Source organism: Pteronotus mesoamericanus, unplaced genomic scaffold (assembly GCF_021234165.1).
Source record: "Pteronotus mesoamericanus isolate MK-2021 breed Mesoamerican mustached bat unplaced genomic scaffold, CSHL_Meso_final scaffold_137, whole genome shotgun sequence".
Taxonomy (NCBI): Eukaryota; Metazoa; Chordata; class Mammalia; order Chiroptera; family Mormoopidae; genus Pteronotus; species Pteronotus mesoamericanus.
In genome coordinates, this window is record NW_026555306.1 from 6,195,762 (window position 1) to 6,215,413 (window position 19,652).

At 63.5% G+C, this 19,652-nt stretch overlaps 1 protein-coding gene across 1 annotated transcript; it reads left to right on the forward strand.

Moving 5' to 3' along the window:
- Positions 1 to 312: 312 nt before the first annotated feature.
- POLD1 (DNA polymerase delta 1, catalytic subunit) lies at positions 313 to 19,637 on the forward strand. The gene is made up of 27 exons (XM_054588788.1): positions 313 to 386; positions 7,040 to 7,242; positions 7,571 to 7,684; positions 8,242 to 8,388; positions 8,473 to 8,598; positions 8,674 to 8,842; positions 8,918 to 8,999; positions 9,072 to 9,201; positions 9,347 to 9,513; positions 9,826 to 9,930; positions 11,029 to 11,169; positions 11,254 to 11,364; positions 11,683 to 11,874; positions 11,970 to 12,058; positions 12,134 to 12,250; positions 12,423 to 12,536; positions 12,830 to 12,977; positions 15,247 to 15,342; positions 15,449 to 15,586; positions 16,498 to 16,673; positions 16,908 to 17,060; positions 17,175 to 17,277; positions 18,031 to 18,163; positions 18,253 to 18,366; positions 18,678 to 18,730; positions 18,811 to 18,908; positions 19,485 to 19,637. The coding sequence occupies exons 2-27, from the start codon at positions 7,041 to 7,043 to the stop codon at positions 19,588 to 19,590; spliced, it is 3,324 nt and encodes a 1,107-aa protein (XP_054444763.1). The 5' UTR covers positions 313 to 386; position 7,040; the 3' UTR covers positions 19,591 to 19,637.
- The last annotated feature ends 15 nt before the right edge of the window (positions 19,638 to 19,652 follow it).

A 19,652-nucleotide genomic window follows, 5' to 3' on the forward strand; every position in this document is an offset into this window, starting at 1 on the left:
GGGGTGGGGGGGCGGTACGGAGAATGCGCGCGCAGCGCCGGAGGGCTGCGGGGTGGGGAGTGTGTCCCAGGGCGGCTGCGCGAGCGGCCTACGCGAAGCTTAGCGGCGACCGCAAGTAGGGGCGTAACTTTGGGTGGTATTAAGTCAACAGGGGCCGGGTTTGCCCACGAGGGGACGCGGCCACATCCCAAATTGGAAAGAGGGGCGTGGTCTGCCCCCTATTTAGAAGGATGGGGTGTGGCTCAGGGCCGTGTTGGGCGTGGCTTCGCCCTACTTGGGCCGGAGGGGCGTGGCCCAGCTTGGCGCGCCGCGGCTCTGGGCCTGCGCGCGCGGGAGTCAGGGGTCACGGCGGCGTAGTCTGTGGCGGGAAGCGCTGTTTGAAGCGGGTAAGTAAAGGAAGAAGGGGAATTGCAAGGGACTCCACCTGGCAGGGAAGCAGGATTTGAGGAGCCGAGAGCGTAGGCCTGAGAGAGGGTTGTGAGGGGTCGTTTGGGCGTGGCGGCGGGAGGGACCGCTCTAGGCTCAGAGGTGCGCGGAAGTGAGGCTGGGGCCAGGGCGGGGGACCGAGGGGATGTGACCGGGGGCGGGAATCCCGTGGCCTGTTGCTGGAAGCCCATCGCTGGCCGCCTGGCTCCGGGGCGAGGTGAGGGACGCATTCTAGAGGGTCTTTGGGGCCACCGAATCCCGGTGGCATTAGGGGACTGAATTATATACGTGGGGGCATGGTGTCATACTTTATTTACCAAATACTGAGTACTCTGTGCCAGGCACTGCTATAGAAGTAAGGGCTACAGCACGAACTAGTCACAGAAGGTTCCTGCCTCAGGCCAAAACAGGCAGTGGACAAGTAATAAGTAATTATGATAAAGCAGCGCTTGATGCGTTATCCGAAGTGAAGTACAGCAGGGTGTCCTGCTTCTTTGGCTGGAGTGGTCAGGAATCGCCTCTCTGAGGGGGTGACGTTGGAGAGAGGTCAGCCGTGTAAAGAAAAACCCGGGCCGAGGGACCACAAAGCGCAAAGGCTCTGAGTTAGGAAGGAGCTTCGTGTGTTTGTAAACGGAACGGAGAGCAGGTGACGATGGAAATGAGATGGGCAACCAGATCCTGTAGGGCCTTGTAAACCTTGCTGTGGGCTTTGGCTTTTATTCTGGGTTAAGCAGGGAGCCGTGGGAGTTTTTGAGCATTGGGCCAACATGACCTGCCCTGCGTTTTGAGAAACTCACCTGCTGAGTGAAGATGGAAGGGTAACAAGGGGCAAGAGTGGGAAGGAGGGAGACACACCAGTTAGGAGGCAAGTAGGCGGCTCCTCCTGCAATGCAGGTGGAAAGAATCTGTCAGGTTGCCTTTGGGGTTTGAGCTGGCGGGACAGGTAGGGAAGAGGAGCCCAGGGTGACAGGGGTTTGTGGTTTGAGCGACAGGCTGGATGGAGAAGGCTGAGGGAGAGCAGGTTTGGCAGTGCCGCTTTGTGGGTGGAGCTTAGTTGGAGTGAGTGGGCGGGGTTTAAGGGGGCGATGTCAGAGTCCTAACTTTGTAGTCCACCTGTGCCAGGAACCTGTTGTTGCCTTGTCTCTCCCCTTCCTTCCCATATCTCCCCACCCAGGCCTCTCCTGCTCCTTAGAGAGGTTCCTGACCCACTCAGGGCCTTTGCCACGCCCTTCCCTCCTGGGCGCTCTTCCGGCGTTGGTGACGCTGGAGAGCAGTCTGAACAGACACAACTTGAAGTGGCCAGCGTGCCAGCTCTGCTGGGGACCTCAACTTCAGTGAGCCCCTGACCCTGTTTCGGGGGCGCTCACAGCCTGAAGCCGTCCCGGCTGGGGGTGCCCACGCGCAGCTGTGGAAGCAGGACGAGGCGCTGTGGGAGCCGCGGGGGCGGGCAGCGGATCGGCTGGGAGGCGTGGCGCCAGAGCTGAGTCTCTGAGGATGCAGAGGAGTTAGGTGCCCGAGAAAACGGAGGATTTCGTTCGGCAGACACTTCGCCAGGCCGTGTCCTGTGCTGGGTGATCTCGGGACTCAGAGAAGTGCCAGGCCCTGCCCTGCGCTCGAGGGGTCCCTGTTTGGTGAGGGAGTCAGACAGACTCCAGATTGTCCTCAGCTGTGACAAGGGCAGCAGGAACGCTGGAGGCCCAATGGGTCGGCCCCGCTGGGCAGAGGGCAGTTCGCCTGTGTCCCTCCCCTGCCCACCCCGAGACCAGGTCCTGGGGTGCTGGTCGACAGTAGGCTCTACTGTCCAGCCTGCCTGGGACTGAACCCCGGCTTCGCCCCGTGATCTGCCTGTGCCCCCTTGGGCAGGTAGCTTCGCCTCGCTGGGCCTCGGTTCTAGCGACTGTGTGTATTGGAAGGTCATTAGCAGCACCTACCTCAGAAGTCTGCAACAATTCCATGAGTTCCCTTCTTCATTTTTTCAGAAAATGTTTATTGAGCACGTTCTCTCTCTCAGGCACTCTTCTGGGCACATGAGACATAGCAGGAAACAAAAGACAAAAATCCCTGCTCTCTCAGCACCCATTCTCCCTGTAGGGACAGAGAACACACAAGGTAATGGGCTGTGGCTTGCAGACCTGAGTGCAGGGTGCTGGGTGCCCCCCCAGCCCAAGCGCCGGATTCCCTGGGTCTGGGCAGGGCCTGACAACTGACATCCAACAAGCTCCCACCCAGAACTGAAGCTGCGGACCCGGGGACCACACTTTGAGAGCTCCGAGGGCTGACACAGGGCCCCAGACAGCGATCCGTGTCATCAAGAAAAACGAAGCAGGGAACGGTGTTAGAGAGCGGCAGGAGGGGGCAGCAGGGCTGCACTTTTAAAGATTTTATTTGTTTTTAGAGAGGGAAAGGAAGAGAGAAAGAGAGGGAAATAAACAGTGTGTGGTTGCCTCTCACACGCCCCAGCTGGGGACCTGGCCCGCAGCCCAGGCCTGTGCCCTGACTGGGAATCCAACTGGTGCCACTTCAGTCCGCAGGAAGGTGCTCAATCCACTGAGCCACACCAGCCAGGGCTGGGGTCGCACTTCTAAACAGTCCTTCCGGAAAAGATGACGTTTGAAGAAAGGCCTGCAGGAGGGGCCGGAGGAAACCGTAGGGCCACCTGGGGAAGAACATTTGGCAGGATAGAGGGAATAGCGTGTGCAAAGGTCCTGAGGTAGGACCACGCCTGGGGTGCTGAAGGAACAAGAGAGGAGGCGGGTAGCTGGAGCCTAGTGGACAATGGGGAGAGTGGGGACATGGTGTCCAAACGGGGGCGATCGTGCAGGGCCTTGAGGGTCACGATGAGGTCTTGACTTTAGCTCAGGCTGAGACGGGCCCCAGGGACTGGCTCTGAGCAGAGCAGGGATGGGCTGGCCTGCCGCGTGTGTGCTGGACCCTTCCGACTGCCGTGTGGAGAGCACCCCGAGGGGCGGGGTGGGATGAGGGAGGCCCGGGAGAGGCTCTTCCTTCCTTCGGCAGGTGTTCCCCGAGCACCCTCCCCGTCTCAGTCATTGCTGTAGACTCTGATCCTCCCTCAGTAAACGAAACCGAGGGTCCTGGCCCTCACCAAGCTCGCCTTCCAGCAGGGGGAGTCAGACAGACAGCAGTGCTCAAAATTCAGCCGCGAAGGCCTTAGAGAGCTGAGGGACCAGGCAGGGGGCCGGGCCGGGCCGGGGCTTCTCAGGCCGTGGCAGAGCTAATGGGATTTGCAGATGGAGCAAGGGTGCAGTCTGAGGGGAAGAGCGGGGAGGAGGGAGCTGGGGTGACTCCATTGTTGGCCTGAGGAGAGCTCCTGTTTGTTGAACTGGGGGAGACCGTGGGGGCGAGGGGCGGGTGTGGGGGAAGGTCAGGAGCTGGCTTTGGAGTCTGAGGAGCCTGAAGAGGCATCCTCACAGTGCGGGCAGCGGGGGCTGCCGTCGGCCTGGAGCCTGGGGAGAGGTCTGGGCTGAGAAATCAGACGCAAAGGCAGGTGTGCTGGGCGCACGATGGTGTTTACAGCCCTGAGATTGGGTGAAACGGTGAGAACGCGGAGGGAGTGCGGGTCCTGGGGAGACCGGCACCCAGGGCGGGGACCCCGCGTGTTACTGGTGCGGTGCTGGTCAGGATCGGCTGCTGAAGGGGTGAGAAGGGAGAGAGCACAGCTTTCGCCAAGCACCTGCAGCCGGAGGGCACCCGGGCCACCTCCCTCTAATGCTGTCTTGCCTGGCGGCGTTAAGGCGGTGCCCGGGATAGGGAACTAGCAAAGGAGCTTGATTTTGCCGCTGGCGACCCCTTCCCTCCCACCGCCCCTGCTGGGCCACAGCCCGCTGACCCAGGGCAGCCTGGCGGCCCCCTCGTGCCCCACCCCTGCCAGGCCAGGCCTGGCCGCTCCTCTGGGTTCCTGTAAGAAGCCCCTCAGCCTCCTGTGCCCTGCATTTTTAAAAAATTTATGTAGTTGTTTTGTTTAGAGGGGAAGGGAGGGAGAAAGAAAGGGAGAGACGTGTCAGTGTGAGAGAGAAACATCAATTGGTTGCCTCGCCTGCGTGTCCGGACGGGGGACCAGACCCAGCCTGGGCACGTGCCTGGACCCGAATCAGACCCGCAGGCTTTTGCTTTTGGGGTGGTGCCCGGTCAGCAGAGCCACACCCATCAGGGCTGCCCCTTGATTTCTAAAACCGTTTTTTTTTTGTTTGTTTGTTTGTTTTGTAATACAAAAGATAACACTCTTGGTCCACTGTACTGCACCTTGCTTTCTCTCCCTAACAATGTGTCTTTCAGAGCCCTCCATATCAGTACACAGAGCACTTCCTCATTCCTTTATCCAGCTGCATAATATTCCATAGGGTGGAATTAATGTGATTTATTCAAACAATGCCCCCGCCAGGGGAGAACATTTAGGTGGTTTCCAGTCTTTTGCGATTGCAAACAGTGCTGCCGGAAATAACCTCATAAATGCAGTTTTTTTATCGTGTGATGGTATATTTGTAGCCTAAACCCCTGGATGTGGAATCGTGGCCTCCCTACTTTTACGTTCTTCACTGAGGCCTAATTTACAGTGACATGTACGGTGTCAGGCATACGGCTGCTGTACAGTGTGTTTCCATCCCCCGAGAAGATTCCCCCTGCCCCCCCTCGGTCTCTCCCACCCCAGAAGCAGCCACTAGTCTGGTTTCTAGCACCAGAGACAGTCGATTCTAAAAGTCTGTACACATCATACAATATATATTCTTTTTAAAGATGAGGTAAAATGAACCATTTTAAAGTGTAAGGTCAGCATTTAGTATGTTCACCATCCCATGCAGCCGCCAGACCCTCTCTAGTTCCAGAGCATTTCCATCAACCCCAAAAGGAGACCCCATAGCCCTTTGCAGTCACTCCCCGTTCCCCCAGCGTGTACTCCTGTGTCCGGCTTCTTCCGCACGTGTTTGAGGCCATCCATCCTCTGTGTGTCTCAGTAGCTGCCTCCTTTTTAATGCTGAGAAATATGCCACTGGGGGCCGACATTTGCTGTGACTCATCCCAGTCAGTTCAGGAGTTTTCCGTGCTGTCAAGGTCTAGGCAAAGCTGCTATAACAGAGGCTCCAAGGCACAGGGATCCAGGCAAGACACAAATCTGTTTCTCCAGGAGCCATCCGACGGTAGGCAGGTGTGCAAAACGGGCAGGCAGCTCTGCTCCAGAAGGTTGAGGGCCCAGATTCCTTCCATCTTGTAGCTCTGCATTCCCTGCAGTGTTGGCCTGGTCCTGGCAGTCAAGGTTGGCTCCCTGCCACCATGTTCATGCTGCCGCCATCCATCGGAAGGGAGAAGAGGCTGGAGGGCGGCCTTCCAGTCAGCCTGGGTCCCTGAGCTAGAACTTAGTCATGTGACCGTTGCCCAGTAGTGCATCCTGGGAAATGTAGTTTCAAACTGGGCTGCCTGTGGCAGCTCCAAGGCGAGGGACCAAAGGGAGACGGACTCGGGGGGGTGGTTAAGGGATCCAGAGGTATTTCCTTGAGCTCGGGCAGCTGACCTGTCCCTAATCCCCTTCTCCCTTCTAGCTGGGTCTCAGCCCGATGCTAAGGCGTGTACTGTTTTAAAACTTTTTCTTTTTTAATAATTTCAAATGTACAGGAAGGTTGAAAGAATAAAAAAGAACAAGTGAACCCAGATTCACCTCTTTTCACAGTTCACCTTTTTTGTTATGATTTGCACTGCGCACTTAAAGAATATTTTCAGAGTAGCTTGCACACATGGCCACTTGCCTCTGAATGCTTGCGTGTGTTTTCTTAGTTTTCTCTTTCACCAAACCGCAGCGAAGCTACCAGCTCGGAGAGGCTTAACCTGAGTACAGTCTTTGGTCTAACCTACCAGAGGATTAGACCTTTATCAATACATCTTGCACCTTTGTATCAATACATCTTGCCAAAATAGACCCCAGAACAATTCCTCACAGGGTACAAGTAAGAAAACATAAATGTGTGTAACTAATGGTCTGATGCGGGCCTCTCACCTGTGCCGGCAGAGACGGCACGGGCAGAGGTGGCAGCACATCGGCTCTTGGGGAGTCCAGGGGACGGGAGAGTTCAGAGTAAAGGGGGCCCTTGTTTTTGCATGTGAATGGGGCGGGAAGCCTCAGAGAGTGTTTGGCCGGGAAGGGACCTGATCAGACGAGTGCCCCAGGCCCTCCCTGGCAGCCAGCACAGCGCTGGCCGGGAGGAGGCACGCACCTCCCAGTGGCGTGTTGCGCGAAGGCCTGGGCTGACGGCGTGACAGGTGGGCGAGGGCATCGAGAACAGGGGTTTATGGGAAAGGGAGGGGTGTCAGGACCAAGGCTGTGACTGAGGTGGGGACAGGGTGTGCGCGGCCCATGACAAGGGGTCTGCAAGGGGCAAGTAAACGGATGTGCAGGGCTCCGACCTGGGAGGCCAGGGTTAGACTGCGGCGGAGAGCGCGCGGTTGGGTAATGATTACGGAGCATCTGGAACGTGCCTGCGAGCCGCGGGCCCGCAGGCTCGCAGGCCCTTTGAGGCCCCCGGGGCACACCAGGGCTCGCCGTCACGGTGGGCGCAGGGGAGGCCCTGGAGGAGACAGCCTCACCCAGCCCCGACTTGCCCAGCAGGATGCATGAGAAGAGGCGGCCGGGCCCTGGGCCCGGGGTGCCCCCGAAGCGGGCCCGCGGGGGCCTCTGGGACGAAGATGAGGAGCCCCGGCCATCCCAGTTTGAGGAGGAGCTGGCGCTGATGGAGGAGATGGAAGCAGAGCGCCGGCTGCAGGAACAGGAGGAGGAGGAGCTGCAGCCGGCCCTGGAGGGGGCCGCAGACCGTGAGACCCGGAGTGGGGACTCCCTGCACCCCCACCCACCCCGCCCCCAAACTGAGAGTCAGCTGCAGGGCTCACCTGTAACCTCTGGCCTCTGACCTACTTTGGGAGCCACAAAGGGTTGACCTTTGATCCCGTGCTAGTGTGCCGCCTCTGTTGCCTGCCGCTTCTGGTCTGACCTTGACCCTTGATCTGGCAGTCTCTCCTCTTTCCTGCCTGAGCCAGACCACCACGTCCACTTGGCTTTCCTTTCCCGGGCTGGGCTGGGAGGGCAGTAACTTACGCCTGAGGGAGGACCACAGCTCCACGTAGCCCCGCGCTCCCCCCGCAGGGCAGTTCCCTACGGCGGCGGTAGATGCCCGCTGGCTTCGGCCCACCCCGCCCTCCCTGAACCCCGAGACGGACCCCCTCATCTTCCAGCAGTTGGAGATCGACCACTACGTGGGTGAGCTTTGGGGACAGGACCAGTGGGTGGCAGGTGGCGCCTTCCTGGCGTGGGGCCCGGGCCAGGTTAGCCCCTCTGGCTCTGTGTGGGGATTATCCCAGGCAGCCTGACCTGGGTGGGCAGCGAGGGGGTCAGAGCGCAGGTGCGGGGCCCGGGGCGGGGCGGGTGCGACTGCACAGGGGCAGCTCGAGGGAGCTGTTCGGGGTGACAGAACTGTCTTGTACCCCGGCTTTGGTGGTGGGTGCGTGAGCTGTACACGGGTTGAAGTTCATAACACCACACCTACACCAAGGCGATTTTACTTAAAAAAAAATTTTATTTTTTTTGCAAAAGCAGGCTGGGGTTCCTTCTAGCTGGGGGGTGGAGAGTGGACCTATAGGGAACAGGATGGAAATGGAAGGGCTTAGACACGGGGGTGTGGCCGATGCAGGAGGCTGACGCGGGCTGAAGCACCTCAGGCGACAGAAATGGGGGGCCGTGTCCCCAGCACAGGAGTGGGGGCGGCAAGCCTTGGAGGAGCCTGGGGGCAATCCTGCCTTCCCCCGTCACACCCGCAGGCCCAGCGCGTCCCCTGCCTGGGGCGCCTCCCCCGTCCCACAGCTCTGTGCCTGTGCTCCGCGCCTTTGGGGTCACTGATGAGGGTGTCTCCGTCTGCTGCCACATCCATGGCTTTGCGCCCTATTTCTACACCCCCGCGCCCCCTGGTGAGTAGCCCCAGCCCAGAAGACCTGCCTCACCGCTGACCACCTGGTGGCCCCTGCCCTTCTGACCAGCCCTCCCACCCCCAGGCTTCGGGCCCGAGCACCTGGACGACCTGCAGCGGGAGCTGAACGGGGCCATCAGCCGGGACCAGCGTGCAGGGAAGGAGCTCAAGGGGCCGGCCGTGCTGGCCGTGGAGCTGTGCTCCCGGGAGAGTGAGTGCCGCGGGGGCCGGGGGCCGGGGGGGGCGTCGTCGCTCCAGCCGGTGCCAGCTCCTCTGTCCTCCGCAGGCATGTTCGGGTACCATGGACACGGCCCCTCCCCGTTCCTGTGCATCACCCTGGCCCTGCCCCGCCTCATGGCCCCCGCGCGCCGCCTCCTGGAGCAGGGTATCCGTGTGGCAGGCCTGGGCACCCCCAGCTTTGCGCCCTATGAGGCCAACGTTGACTTCGAGATCCGGTACGAGCCCCCACCTCACTTCCCCGCCCTCCGCCCCGCTGCCCTTGGCCAGCCTCTGACCTCATCCCCCTGCAGGTTCATGGTGGACGCCGAAATCGTGGGCTGCAACTGGCTGGAGCTGCCTGCTGGGAAATACGTCCTGAGGCCAGAGGGGAAGGTGCAGGACCCTGCCAGGGGTGGGGGACATGGAGCTGGGTCCCCGCAGCCATTGACACTCCCTACCCCGCAGACCACACTGTGTCAGCTGGAGGCGGACGTGCTGTGGTCGCATGTGGTCAGTCACCCGCCAGAAGGGGAGTGGCAGCGAATCGCACCCCTGCGTGTGCTCAGCTTTGACATCGAGTGCGCTGGCCGCAAAGGTCTGTCCCCAGGGCGGGGTCCGTGGGCAGTGGGGATGGAGAGGAGTGGACAGGCAGGGGGAGAGCGGGCACTGCAGCCACCCTGGTGTGTCGTGAGGGGTGGGGGCAGGCCAGGCCCCGACACCCCCCACCCCTCCCTGCGCAGGCATCTTCCCGGAGCCCGAGCGGGACCCTGTGATCCAGATCTGCTCGCTGGGCCTGCGCTGGGGTGAGCCCGAGCCGTTCCTGCGCCTGGCGCTCACCCTGCGGCCCTGCGCCCCCATCCTGGGTGCCAAGGTGCAGAGCTACGAGCGGGAGGAAGAGCTGCTGCAGGTGACTCATTCCACGCCCCCCTCTTCCTTAGCCGCCCCACCCCAACCTTTATGCCGCGGGCTTAGGGCATCTTCCGAGCCCTCCTGGCTCTGGGCCTCGTGTCCATGAGTTCAGACCCCTTCGCACTGAGGGGTGAGCATTTTCCTTCCGGGTTCTGCATTATTTCCAGAAGCAACTGCATGATCTTTCTATGACAGGAGGGATCCAGGCCTGCTCTTGGGGGCTTCCAGAACATTCCAGGGGAGGGGAGGGTTCGTGGCAGGGGGAGGACCAGGATGACAAGCAGAGTGTGTGCCCACGCCCCCCCGGCAGGCCTGGTCGTCCTTCATCCACACCATGGACCCCGACGTGATCACCGGCTACAACATCCAGAACTTTGACCTTCCTTACCTCATCTCCCGGGCCCAGCACCTCAAGGTAGGGTGGGCAGAGGAGGGGGCTTGACTTCAGCCCTGGCGTCTCGGTGTGGGCAGCCACCCTATACCTCCCCCAACCCTCTCCCTTGTGGTCTGTCCCCGCGGTGGTCCAGCTGGCTCTGCACCTGCAGCTCCAGAGGCATGCCCGAAACCCTCCTCTGTCTTGTCCCCGCCCTGCTCAAAGCCCAAAGGTTACCGTGGCGCTGGCAGATGCGAGGAGGGCGCTTATGGTTAAGTAAGAAAAAGCCTGTGTGTTCAGAGGCGCAGAGAGCAAGCAGGGGGAAAGGCCTCGTCTCCTAGGCGGTAAAGCATGTCGGCAGGGAACAAGGGAATGGGGACGTAGCAAAGCCTGGCTGCCTGTGGAACCGACACAGCACGTGGCGTGTGTGAGGTCCGTGGGGCTGCCATGGCCAAACCTCACAGGCCCGGGCGGCCTCCCTGTCAGGGGGCTGGAAGTCCAAGATCGAGGCGCAGCTCCTCCTGAGGCCTCCCCCAACCTCTGGCGGCCCCAGTGGTGCCAGGCCTCAGACGGCGCCCTCCCGCCGCCCTGGCTGCTCCGGTTGCCCCCTGCTTTGAGGACACGGTGGCATTGGATCAGGGCCCCACCCCCCTGCTCCACCCCGCTGCGGCAGCCCAGCGCAGGCCTCTCCTCTCTGCCTGGTCCCTCCCAGGTCGCTGTCCCCACTGCAGATGCCTCTCCCGACCCCAGAGCCGGCTCCCTATACTGGCCCTGCTGGGGCTCCCCCCAGCCGTTCCTCAGGGCTCCCACCCCGTGCACCCACCGCCTTCCCGCTGCACCCAGCACCATCCCATCTGCTCCCCCTGCTCCTCATCTGGGGACAGCCCTCCAGTGGCTCGGCGCCGCCCTTGCACCTCGGCCCTGCAACTGCAGGCCCCTGGCTCTCCTGTCCAGCTTCCCGGCCTCCCCTCCGGCCCATGCCGCCCGCCCGGCCCCTGCTCCCGGCCCCCTGCCCCGCTGCAGAGCGCTGCGTTATAGGGAGTCATGGGGGATCTAGGCTCTGTTCCTCTGGCGTGGGCCTGGGGGTCCCAAGTCAGGGGTCCCACCCCCTCTGCAGCTGCCCGCCTGCTGTGCCCCCAGGTGCATGGGTTCCCCTTCCTGGGCCGCGTGGCCGGCCTCCGCTCCACCATCCGGGACTCCTCCTTCCAGTCGAAGCAGACAGGCCGGCGGGACAGCAAGGTGGTCAGCATGGTGGGCCGCGTGCAGATGGACATGCTGCAGGTGCGGCCGGGCAGGCGAGCGGGCGGGGGCGTCCTCGTGGGGCCGCCGCCCGGGGCCTGTGCCCACCCTGCGCCTCTGCCTCAGGTGCTGCTGCGAGAGTACAAGCTCCGCTCCTACACGCTCAACGCCGTGAGCTTCCACTTCCTGGGGGAGCAGAAGGAGGATGTGCAGCACAGCATCATCACTGACCTGCAGGTGCCCCCCGCAGCCGAGACCTCTGACCCCGCCCCCTGCCCCCGATCCCTGATCCCAGATCCCATCTTTCATCTACTCCTCCGACCTCGGCCTTCCAGGGCCTTCCTGGCCTTGGACCCCAACCTCCTGCCCCTGACCTCGCCCTGCACTCCCTCGCCTGACCTCCAGCACCGCGGCCTCGATTTCGCCGTCAGGCACACCAGCCCTTCACAGCGCTCCCTCCTCCCTCCGACCCCTGACCCCCGTCAACTCCCTGACTTCTGCCTGCTCGCTGCCCCCCTGACGCCGCCCCCCTGACGCCTTCGGTCCTGTCCCCAGAACGGGAATGACCAGACGCGCCGCCGCCTGGCAGTGTACTGCCTCAAGGACGCCTTCCTGCCGCTGCGGCTGCTGGAGCGGCTCATGGTGCTGGTGAACGCCATGGAGATGGCGCGCGTCACCGGCGTGCCCCTCGGCTACCTGCTCACCCGCGGCCAGCAGGTCAAGGTGGTGTCCCAGCTGCTGCGGCAGGTCAGTGGGCAGAGCCCGGGGCGGGCCTCGTCCCTTGTGGCGGCCCCTCCTCCGTGCCCGCGCTCACCTCCATTTCCTGTCCCCTCCGCTCCCAGGCCAAGCAGGAGGGGCTGCTGATGCCCGTGGTGAAGACAGAGGGCGGCGAGGACTACACAGGCGCCACGGTCATCGAGCCCCTTAAAGGGTGGGGCCCCTTGGCTGAGGGGGGCTGGCATGGGGGCAGCGGTGGGGGGCCCAGCCCTGACTCCTGCACTAACAGGTACTACGATGTCCCCATCGCCACCCTGGACTTTTCCTCACTGTACCCGTCCATCATGATGGCCCACAACCTGTGCTACACCACGCTGCTGCGGCCCGGCGCCGCCCAGAAGCTAGGGTACGGCGCCCTCCCGCTGTGCGAGGACCGCCCCCCCAGCCGCAGGCCTGCAGGGGGCGCTCAGGCGCGTGGGGCGAGGGGCAGAGCCCGTGGGCAGGGGCCGGGGAGGAGACCCGAGCGTGGCGGGGTGTAAATGGGAGGCCTTGTGTCGCTCCCCCACCCTCTGACCCAGCCTGACGGAGGACCAGTTCATCAAGACACCTACTGGGGACGAATTTGTGAAGACGTCCGTGCGCAAGGGGCTGCTGCCCCAGATCCTGGAGAACCTGCTCAGCGCCCGGAAGAGGTGGGCTCTGGGGCTCTGCCCGCCCCGCCGCCTCTGTGCAAAGCTCAGTGACTTGCCTCCCGGCGATCCCTGTGTCTCGCGGGTCCCCCCAGGGCTGCCAGGCCACACTTAATGCGGCTGCGGGTGAATTAGCACAGGGGGTCCCTCCAGGCAGCCTCCTTCGCCCCAGCACTGGCCCCTCTGCAACCCACGGTGCAAACCTGCCCCGGGGACCCCCGTGCCCAGACCCGGGCCTCTCATCCCCACAAGACCTGGGACACCGTCCAAGTGGCCCATGCTTCCCCCTCCCCCAGGGCCAAGGCCGAGCTGGCCAAGGAGACGGACCCCCTGCGGCGGCAGGTCTTGGACGGGCGGCAGCTGGCGCTCAAAGTGAGCGCCAACTCCGTGTACGGCTTCACTGGCGCCCAGGTGGGCAAGCTGCCATGCCTGGAGATCTCACAGGTGAGCGCCCAGTCCCCACAGGGGGTGGCCGAGGGGCAGACAACGCCCTCCTGGGGGAACCAGGGCTCCGTGTGGGGGCTGCGGTCGGAGGTCCGGGCCCAGGCCGCCCGGCTGGCCAGCCCTTGGGAGCGGGTGCCTGCGTACGTGCCCTTTTAGTTCAGCAAGTGCCGCCTGACCTCTCCGTGGGCTGGGCCTTGCGCCCTGTGGTCCAGCAGGTGACAAAGCGGACGAGAGTTCCTGTCCTCCTGCAGCGCCCAACCTAGTGGGGCGCAGAGGCCGAAGGGTGAATGTGGGTACGCAGGCGGCGGCTGCCAGGGGCTCTGCAGGCAAATGGGGGGGGACCAGGCAGGACTGGGCAGGGCAGGCGGAGGCCGTGGCCCAGGGGAGAGCAGCAGTGCCACCGCTCTCGCCCGCCGCAGTGCCCTCAGCGCGTGTCCCCAGCAGCTACACCCCAGCCCACATCCTCCCCTGTCCCATGAGGGCGCGGGGAGGATTGCCGGCAGGGCCGGGGGCTGGGGCCTGCCCTCACCACCTGCGTCTCTGTGGTGGCCTCAGGCCTCCCTCAGATCCAGTGATTTACTAGAAGGACTCAGAGGCTCAGAGAAGCTGTTACACTCACAGTAATGATCTGACACAGTGAACAGAGAGAGGTTAAAACTGGCCAGAGGAGAAGGCGTGCGGGGCAGGGTTGGGCACAGGCCAGGAGCCAGCTTCCGGCCGTCCCCCCTCCGCAGCCGCGGAGGAGCCAGGTGGGCAGCGCTCATTTCCCCTGTCGGTGGCGTGTGACCGTGTCCATGGGCCATCGCCCCCCAGGGAAGCTCGCCCCAGCCGGTGCTTCCGCTGGAGGTTGGTCACGTAGGCCCGGTGACCCCTGTGTGGCTGGCCTTGGCCTTCAGCCCCTGTAGAGGTCGAGGTGATAGGGTGTGGCCCCAGGTGACAAAGATTATTGTCAGGCAGGACACTCCCAGAGCTCAGAAGTTCACTGCCAGGGGCTAGTCAAAAGCCAAGCCTCTTCTGGGGCAAGGTGAGCCCCTCCCTGCATGCCACCCTGTCATTGGCCCCTCGCAGTCCCTGGGGGCCCCCCAGCCCCCTGGGGTGTTTGGCCATCAGGCTTTTCTAGTCCCCGAGTGAGACCAGGCGAGAGGATGCAGCTTTGCTCCCTCGGGGCGCCCCCGCATCAGGGGCTGCTGCTTCCTGGCCTTGTGTCTGTCTTTCCTCTCAGCCCCTTCCCTCTGTTTCTGCTGTGTCTCTTTTTCTTAGCCCCTTTCCTTATTTCTGTCTCTCAATCTTTTGAGAGCAGGGGGTTGGGATAATTAAATTCTGAATCATTCCAGAAAAGGATAGGAAAGAAGAACGTAGAACGGGTGGAATAAATAAAAGGCAGGTAGTCAAGTGGTGGATTGAAGCCCAGCTCTAAGGGGTAATTACACTAAATGTAAGTGGCCTAAATGCTCTGGTTAAAATTCAAAGATTTCTCTGCCCTGACTGGTGTGGCTCAGCGGGTTGGGCATTGCCCCACAAACCGAAAAGTCGCCGGTTCGCTTCCCGATCAGGGGACAGGCCTGGGTTGTGGGCCAGAGCCCCGCTTGGGGGTGCATGAGAGGCAACATCACACTGATATTTCTTTCTTCCTCCTTTTTCCTCTCTTTAAAAAGATACGTACAATCTATTTTTAAAAATTCAAAGATTTTCTGGCCAGACCCAAACAGATAAGAACAGATAAGTCACACCCTTGTCCTGTTGTGACCGCCTTGTACTCCCCGCTCCCCGGCCTCAGTTTCCTTATTTGTAACATGAGACTGTTGGACAGGAAAGGTGGTTCCGTGGGGCAGGGGCAGCGCCCTCCCTGGGCGCCCTTGACACTGTGTAGTGTCATTTCCGGTTGCCCAAGGGTGAGGGTGGGCACTGCGGGCTTTCAGGGAAGGGACTGTGGATGTCAGTGGTCTGGCACCGTGAGGAGCTGCCAGGGGTGTCACCAGATGTCATGTCGCCTCTGTGGGGAGAGACGGAGCTGGCGGCGTCTTCTGGCTCCGGCGTTTACGACACGCCCGGATGCAGTCGCCCCCCTCTGCCGGGAGCCCGCTCTCCAGCAGCCGTTCAGGAGCAGCTCAGTCACCCCATTTCGCAGATTTGGCAACTGGTGCCCGAAGGGGCGGAATGGCCTGCCCAAGCCCACGCCCCCAGGAAGCAGCGGAGGTGGGACCCCGACCCCGTGCCCACCGCCGACGGCCCCAGGCCCTCTCTCACCCCACAATTCTCTCTCCAACAGAGTGTCACTGGGTTTGGGCGCCAGATGATCGAGCAAACGAAACAGCTGGTGGAGTCCAAGTACACGGTGGAGAACGGCTACAGCGCCACGGCCAAGGTCAGGCGCCGGCCGCCTGCTGCCCAGGACGCACCTGGGGACGGACGTGCCTGAGGCGGGGTGGGGGGGCGGGGGCCTCTCCATCACATGCCCCCTATCCCCGCAGGTGGTGTATGGTGACACTGACTCTGTCATGTGCCGGTTTGGCGTCTCCTCCGTGGCTGAAGCGATGGCTCTGGGGCGGGAGGCTGCGGACTGGGTGTCTGGCCACTTCCCTCACCCCATCCGGCTCGAGTTTGAGAAGGTAAATGCCCCCACTCCTCCTGCGCTTGGAGCAGGCAGTTTGGGGGAACCTGTTTCTCGGGGCACATGCAAAGCTTACAGGTGCCTCCATGCGGGCTTCCTCTGCTTTGTCGGCATCTGGGGAACCCGTGTTTTCAGGGTCTCCATTTTGGGGGTGCCCTGATCAGGGTGCTCTGGGTGTCCTACCCTTTGGGTTTGTGAGCCCCAGCTTTCAGGTATTTTGCTGAGTGGATTCCTCTGAATCGGGGCCTTGGTTTCCAAAAGCTCCAAAGCCTGGGCTTTACACGCCACGCGGTGTCTGCTTTCATAGCCTTGTCAGTCTTGGAGTGTCTCTGGTGTGGCGGTGCCTGTCAGGCGCAGGGTCTGGCTTGGGTGGCGGGGACTCTGATAGCCAAGTCCTGGGTCAGGGGGCCGTTGTCTGGGGCTCCCCGCTCCTGGCGTGTGGCAGACTTGGGTCAGGAAATCTCACGCCAGACTTGATCCCCAGGGTCCAAAGCAGGGTCAGGCCCAGGGTGTGACCGCTCTGGGGTTCCGAGCCTCCCAGTGCACAGAGGTCTGTGCCTCCGGCTTACCCAGGCCTTCACCTCCTCTCTTCGGGGGGTGTGCCCATCTGCCTCAGGTTCTGCCCCAGGTTGGGGGCTTTCCGGGTTCACCCCAGTGTCTGGGTCTCATGTTAAGGTCTGTTTCTGGGCTTGCCCCAGTCTCTGTTTCAGACTTGTGGGTCCTGCTCTGGGGGTCCCTGGCGTGCTGAGGCTGTTCCCAGGCTCGGGGGTTGGGGCCTTAGGGTCCGGTCGCCCAAGCACCCCAATCCCAGGTCACGGGAAACATACCTGTCTGTCAAGTTTTGGGAGGGCGTCTCGGGGTCGGACGCCAGCGCCTGCAGTCTTGGGTCTCAGCCATGGGTACCCGCAGGTCTACTTCCCCTACCTGCTCATCAGCAAGAAGCGCTATGCGGGCCTGCTCTTCTCCTCCCGACCGGACGCCCACGACCGCATGGACTGCAAGGGCCTGGAGGCCGTGCGCAGGGACAACTGCCCCCTGGTGGCCAACCTCGTCACCGCCTCGCTCCGCCGCTTGCTCATTGACCGGTGTGTGGGCCCTGGACCCAGACCTGGAGGCCAGGCCCCAGCCCCCCGCCCCGCGGGCCCAGGCGCCCCAGCCCTCCTCCCCTGGGGCGCAGGTGTTGGGCCAGCTCCTCGTTGGCGGAGGCGCAGCGGGAAGAGTGTGGGGTTGGACAGCTGCGGGGCGCAGCCTGTGGCCGGGCCGGGCTCCTCCCCGCCCGGGCCCTCACAGCCACTCGTGATGTCCCATCTGGCCCTCAGAGACCCCCAGGGCGCTGTGGCCCACGCCCAGGACGTCATCTCAGACCTGCTGTGCAACCGCATCGACATCTCGCAGCTGGTCATCACCAAGGAGCTGACCCGCGCGGCTGCCGACTACGCCGGCAAGCAGGCCCATGTGGAGCTGGCCGAGAGGTCCGTGGGGGGAGGCGGGGTCCCGACCGTCCAGAAATCGCCCTACCTGCCAGCTGAGCCTGCCCTGCTGCCCCACCCGCCCTCACCTGCCCTTACCCACTGGCCTCCCCGCAGGATGAGGAAGCGGGACCCCGGGAGCGCGCCCAGCCTGGGAGACCGGGTTCCCTACGTGATCATCAGTGCCGCCAAGGGCGTGGCCGCCTACATGAAGTCGGAGGTCGGGCCCACCTGGGCTGCCCACGCCCGCCCAGCCCCCGCTCTCACTTCTGCTTTCCGAGCTGGCCGGAGGGTGTTTCCCTCTGTACGCCCCGTGGGGCTGACAGCCGCCCCCTGCGCACCCTGGAGTCAGCTCTGCTGCTCTGCTCCCAGACCTCCCAGTGCCTTGTGGAGGGTCCCCCTGCCCCCCATCCCTCTGACCTGCCCCTCACTCCCCCTGCAAAGGGGCCCAGCCTCGCTGCACAGGGCTTCCCTCCCTCTCTCTGTCTCCCTGGCCCTCATTCTCCAACCTCTGATTCCCTTACCTCCATACGCTCCCCATCCCGCCCAGATGCCCTGTGACCTCTGACCCTCACGCTCCTTGCGCAGTCCCTGGTTCTCATCCAGCCTCTGACTCCAGTCGCCCCCTTCATCCTTCATTGCTGTGGACTCTGCCCCTTCCATGGTGACCTGAGGGTTACCCACCTGTGGACCACAGCATGGGTCACAGCGCCTGTGGCCGGGGACCGCCCAGTGACCCATGACCCCACCCCAGACCCCCTTCTGCCCCTCGATGCCACCCCCTACAGGACAGCACCGCACCCGGTGACCCGTTCCACACCATGGTCCCCAGTCATGACTGGAGGGCCCATCAGTGGTCTCCATGTCCTTCATCCGGGCGTTCTGCTGCCACAGCGCCCCCCCCCGCCCCCCCCCCAGCCCTGCACCGCTCTGGCCTAGTGTGGTGCGACCCCGCCGGCCACTCTGCCCGCAGGACCCCCTGTTCGTGCTGGAGCACAGCCTGCCCATCGACACACAGTACTACCTGGAGCAGCAGCTGGCCAAGCCGCTCCTGCGCATCTTCGAGCCCATCTTGGGCGAGGGCCGCGCCGAGGCTGTGCTGCTGCGTAAGGGGGCGCCTGGGATGAGCGGGGGTGCCTGGGGCTGTGGGAAGGGAGAGGGCACTGGCCAACACCTGCTCACACCTGCGCTGCAGGGGGGGACCACACACGGTGCAAGACCGTGCTCACCAGCAAGGTGGGCGGCCTCCTGGCCTTCACCAAGCGTCAGAGCTGCTGCATCGGCTGCCGCACCGTCCTCAGCCACCAAGGTGAGCCCAGGCCCCGGCCCACACCCACCCTGGCCCGTGGTCCCCAGCCCGCAGGCCGGCACTGCTGATAGGGTCCTGCCCTGGGGTGGGGGTCTCCTCTCTGCAGTCACCCCAGGAGGGTCCTGGGCCCCCCACCGCGGGGATTCCCCAGGGAGTTTTCCCCACACACTCGTTCCCTTGTTCTCTGTCTCCGGGGACTTTCAGGAGTCGGGATGGGCAGCGGGCGGGGAAGGGGCAGGGATGGAGTGGCCGGGCCTGGCTGGGCCCCAGCCCAGTCCCAGCGCGCCTGTGCCGCCCACTCCCACCCCCAGGAGCCGTGTGCAAGTTCTGCAAGGCCCGGGAGTCGGAGCTGTATCAGAAGGAGGTGAGGGGTCCCGAGGGGTCTGGCAGGGGCGCTGGGGGAGGCGCGAGGCCAGGGCCACTGCTCAGACCCACTGCCCCCAGGTGTCCCACCTGAACGCCCTGGAGGAGCGCTTCTCGCGCCTCTGGACCCAGTGCCAGCGCTGCCAGGGCAGCCTGCACGAGGACGTCATCTGCACCAGGTGCGCACGCCCATCGGCCCCGGCCCTGGCCGCCCACCCGGACCCCGTGTGCTCCCGCGGCTTCTGGGGCCAGGTCCCAACTCCAGGGTCTCAAGCAGCAGCGCCCCCACCCCACACCCCCTCCTGGCTTCAGGGTCTCACTGACCCTCCGTGTCCTGGGCCGCAGAATGGGCCAGTGTTCCCCCCAGCCCTCCCAGGGGGTGGGGGCGGGGCTGCCGAGTGGGGCAGGGGCAGGCACCCAGTGTCTGCCTAGGAAATGGCTGTGCTGGCCCCCTCCCCCAGGGTGGGGCTGGGCTTTCCCCAGGGAACAGGTGGGCGGGGCGGGTTCCCACACCGGGTGACAGGTGAGACGGCTGGTGGCCCTGGGCCTCAGCGGCACCCGCTGTTAACGCGCGCCCCCCCCCCCCAACCGTGCCCGTTGAGCAAACAGCTTTCCCGGGAAGGCGGGTGGGTGGGCAGCAGGCCCGGGCCAAAGTCCTGGGAACCATCCGTGCTCCGTCCCGGGGCTGGGCGTCAGGACTCGCGTGCGCAGCCCCGGGCAGCCAGCCCTGGCTCTGACCCTGTCCCTGCCCACAGCCGGGACTGCCCCATCTTCTACATGCGCAAGAAGGTGCGGAAGGACCTGGAGGACCAGGAGCAGCTTCTGAGACGCTTTGGGCCCCCTGGCCCCGAGGTCTGGTGACCTCTGACCTCTGCTGGCTTCCTGTGAGGGCCTGCGGGGGTGGGATTGGCGGGGAATTAATA

Excerpts from the sequence above, each read along its gene's own strand:
- POLD1 (XM_054588788.1), top strand. The coding sequence starts at position 7,041 with ATGCATGAGAAGAGGCGGCCGGGCCCTGGGCCCGGGGTGCCCCCGAAG. Across the intron at positions 8,389-8,472 it reads CTACACCCCCGCGCCCCCTG|GCTTCGGGCCCGAGCACCTG; the intron begins GTGAGTAGCCCC and ends TCCCACCCCCAG. Across the intron at positions 15,343-15,448 it reads GCTACAGCGCCACGGCCAAG|GTGGTGTATGGTGACACTGA; the intron begins GTCAGGCGCCGG and ends CTATCCCCGCAG.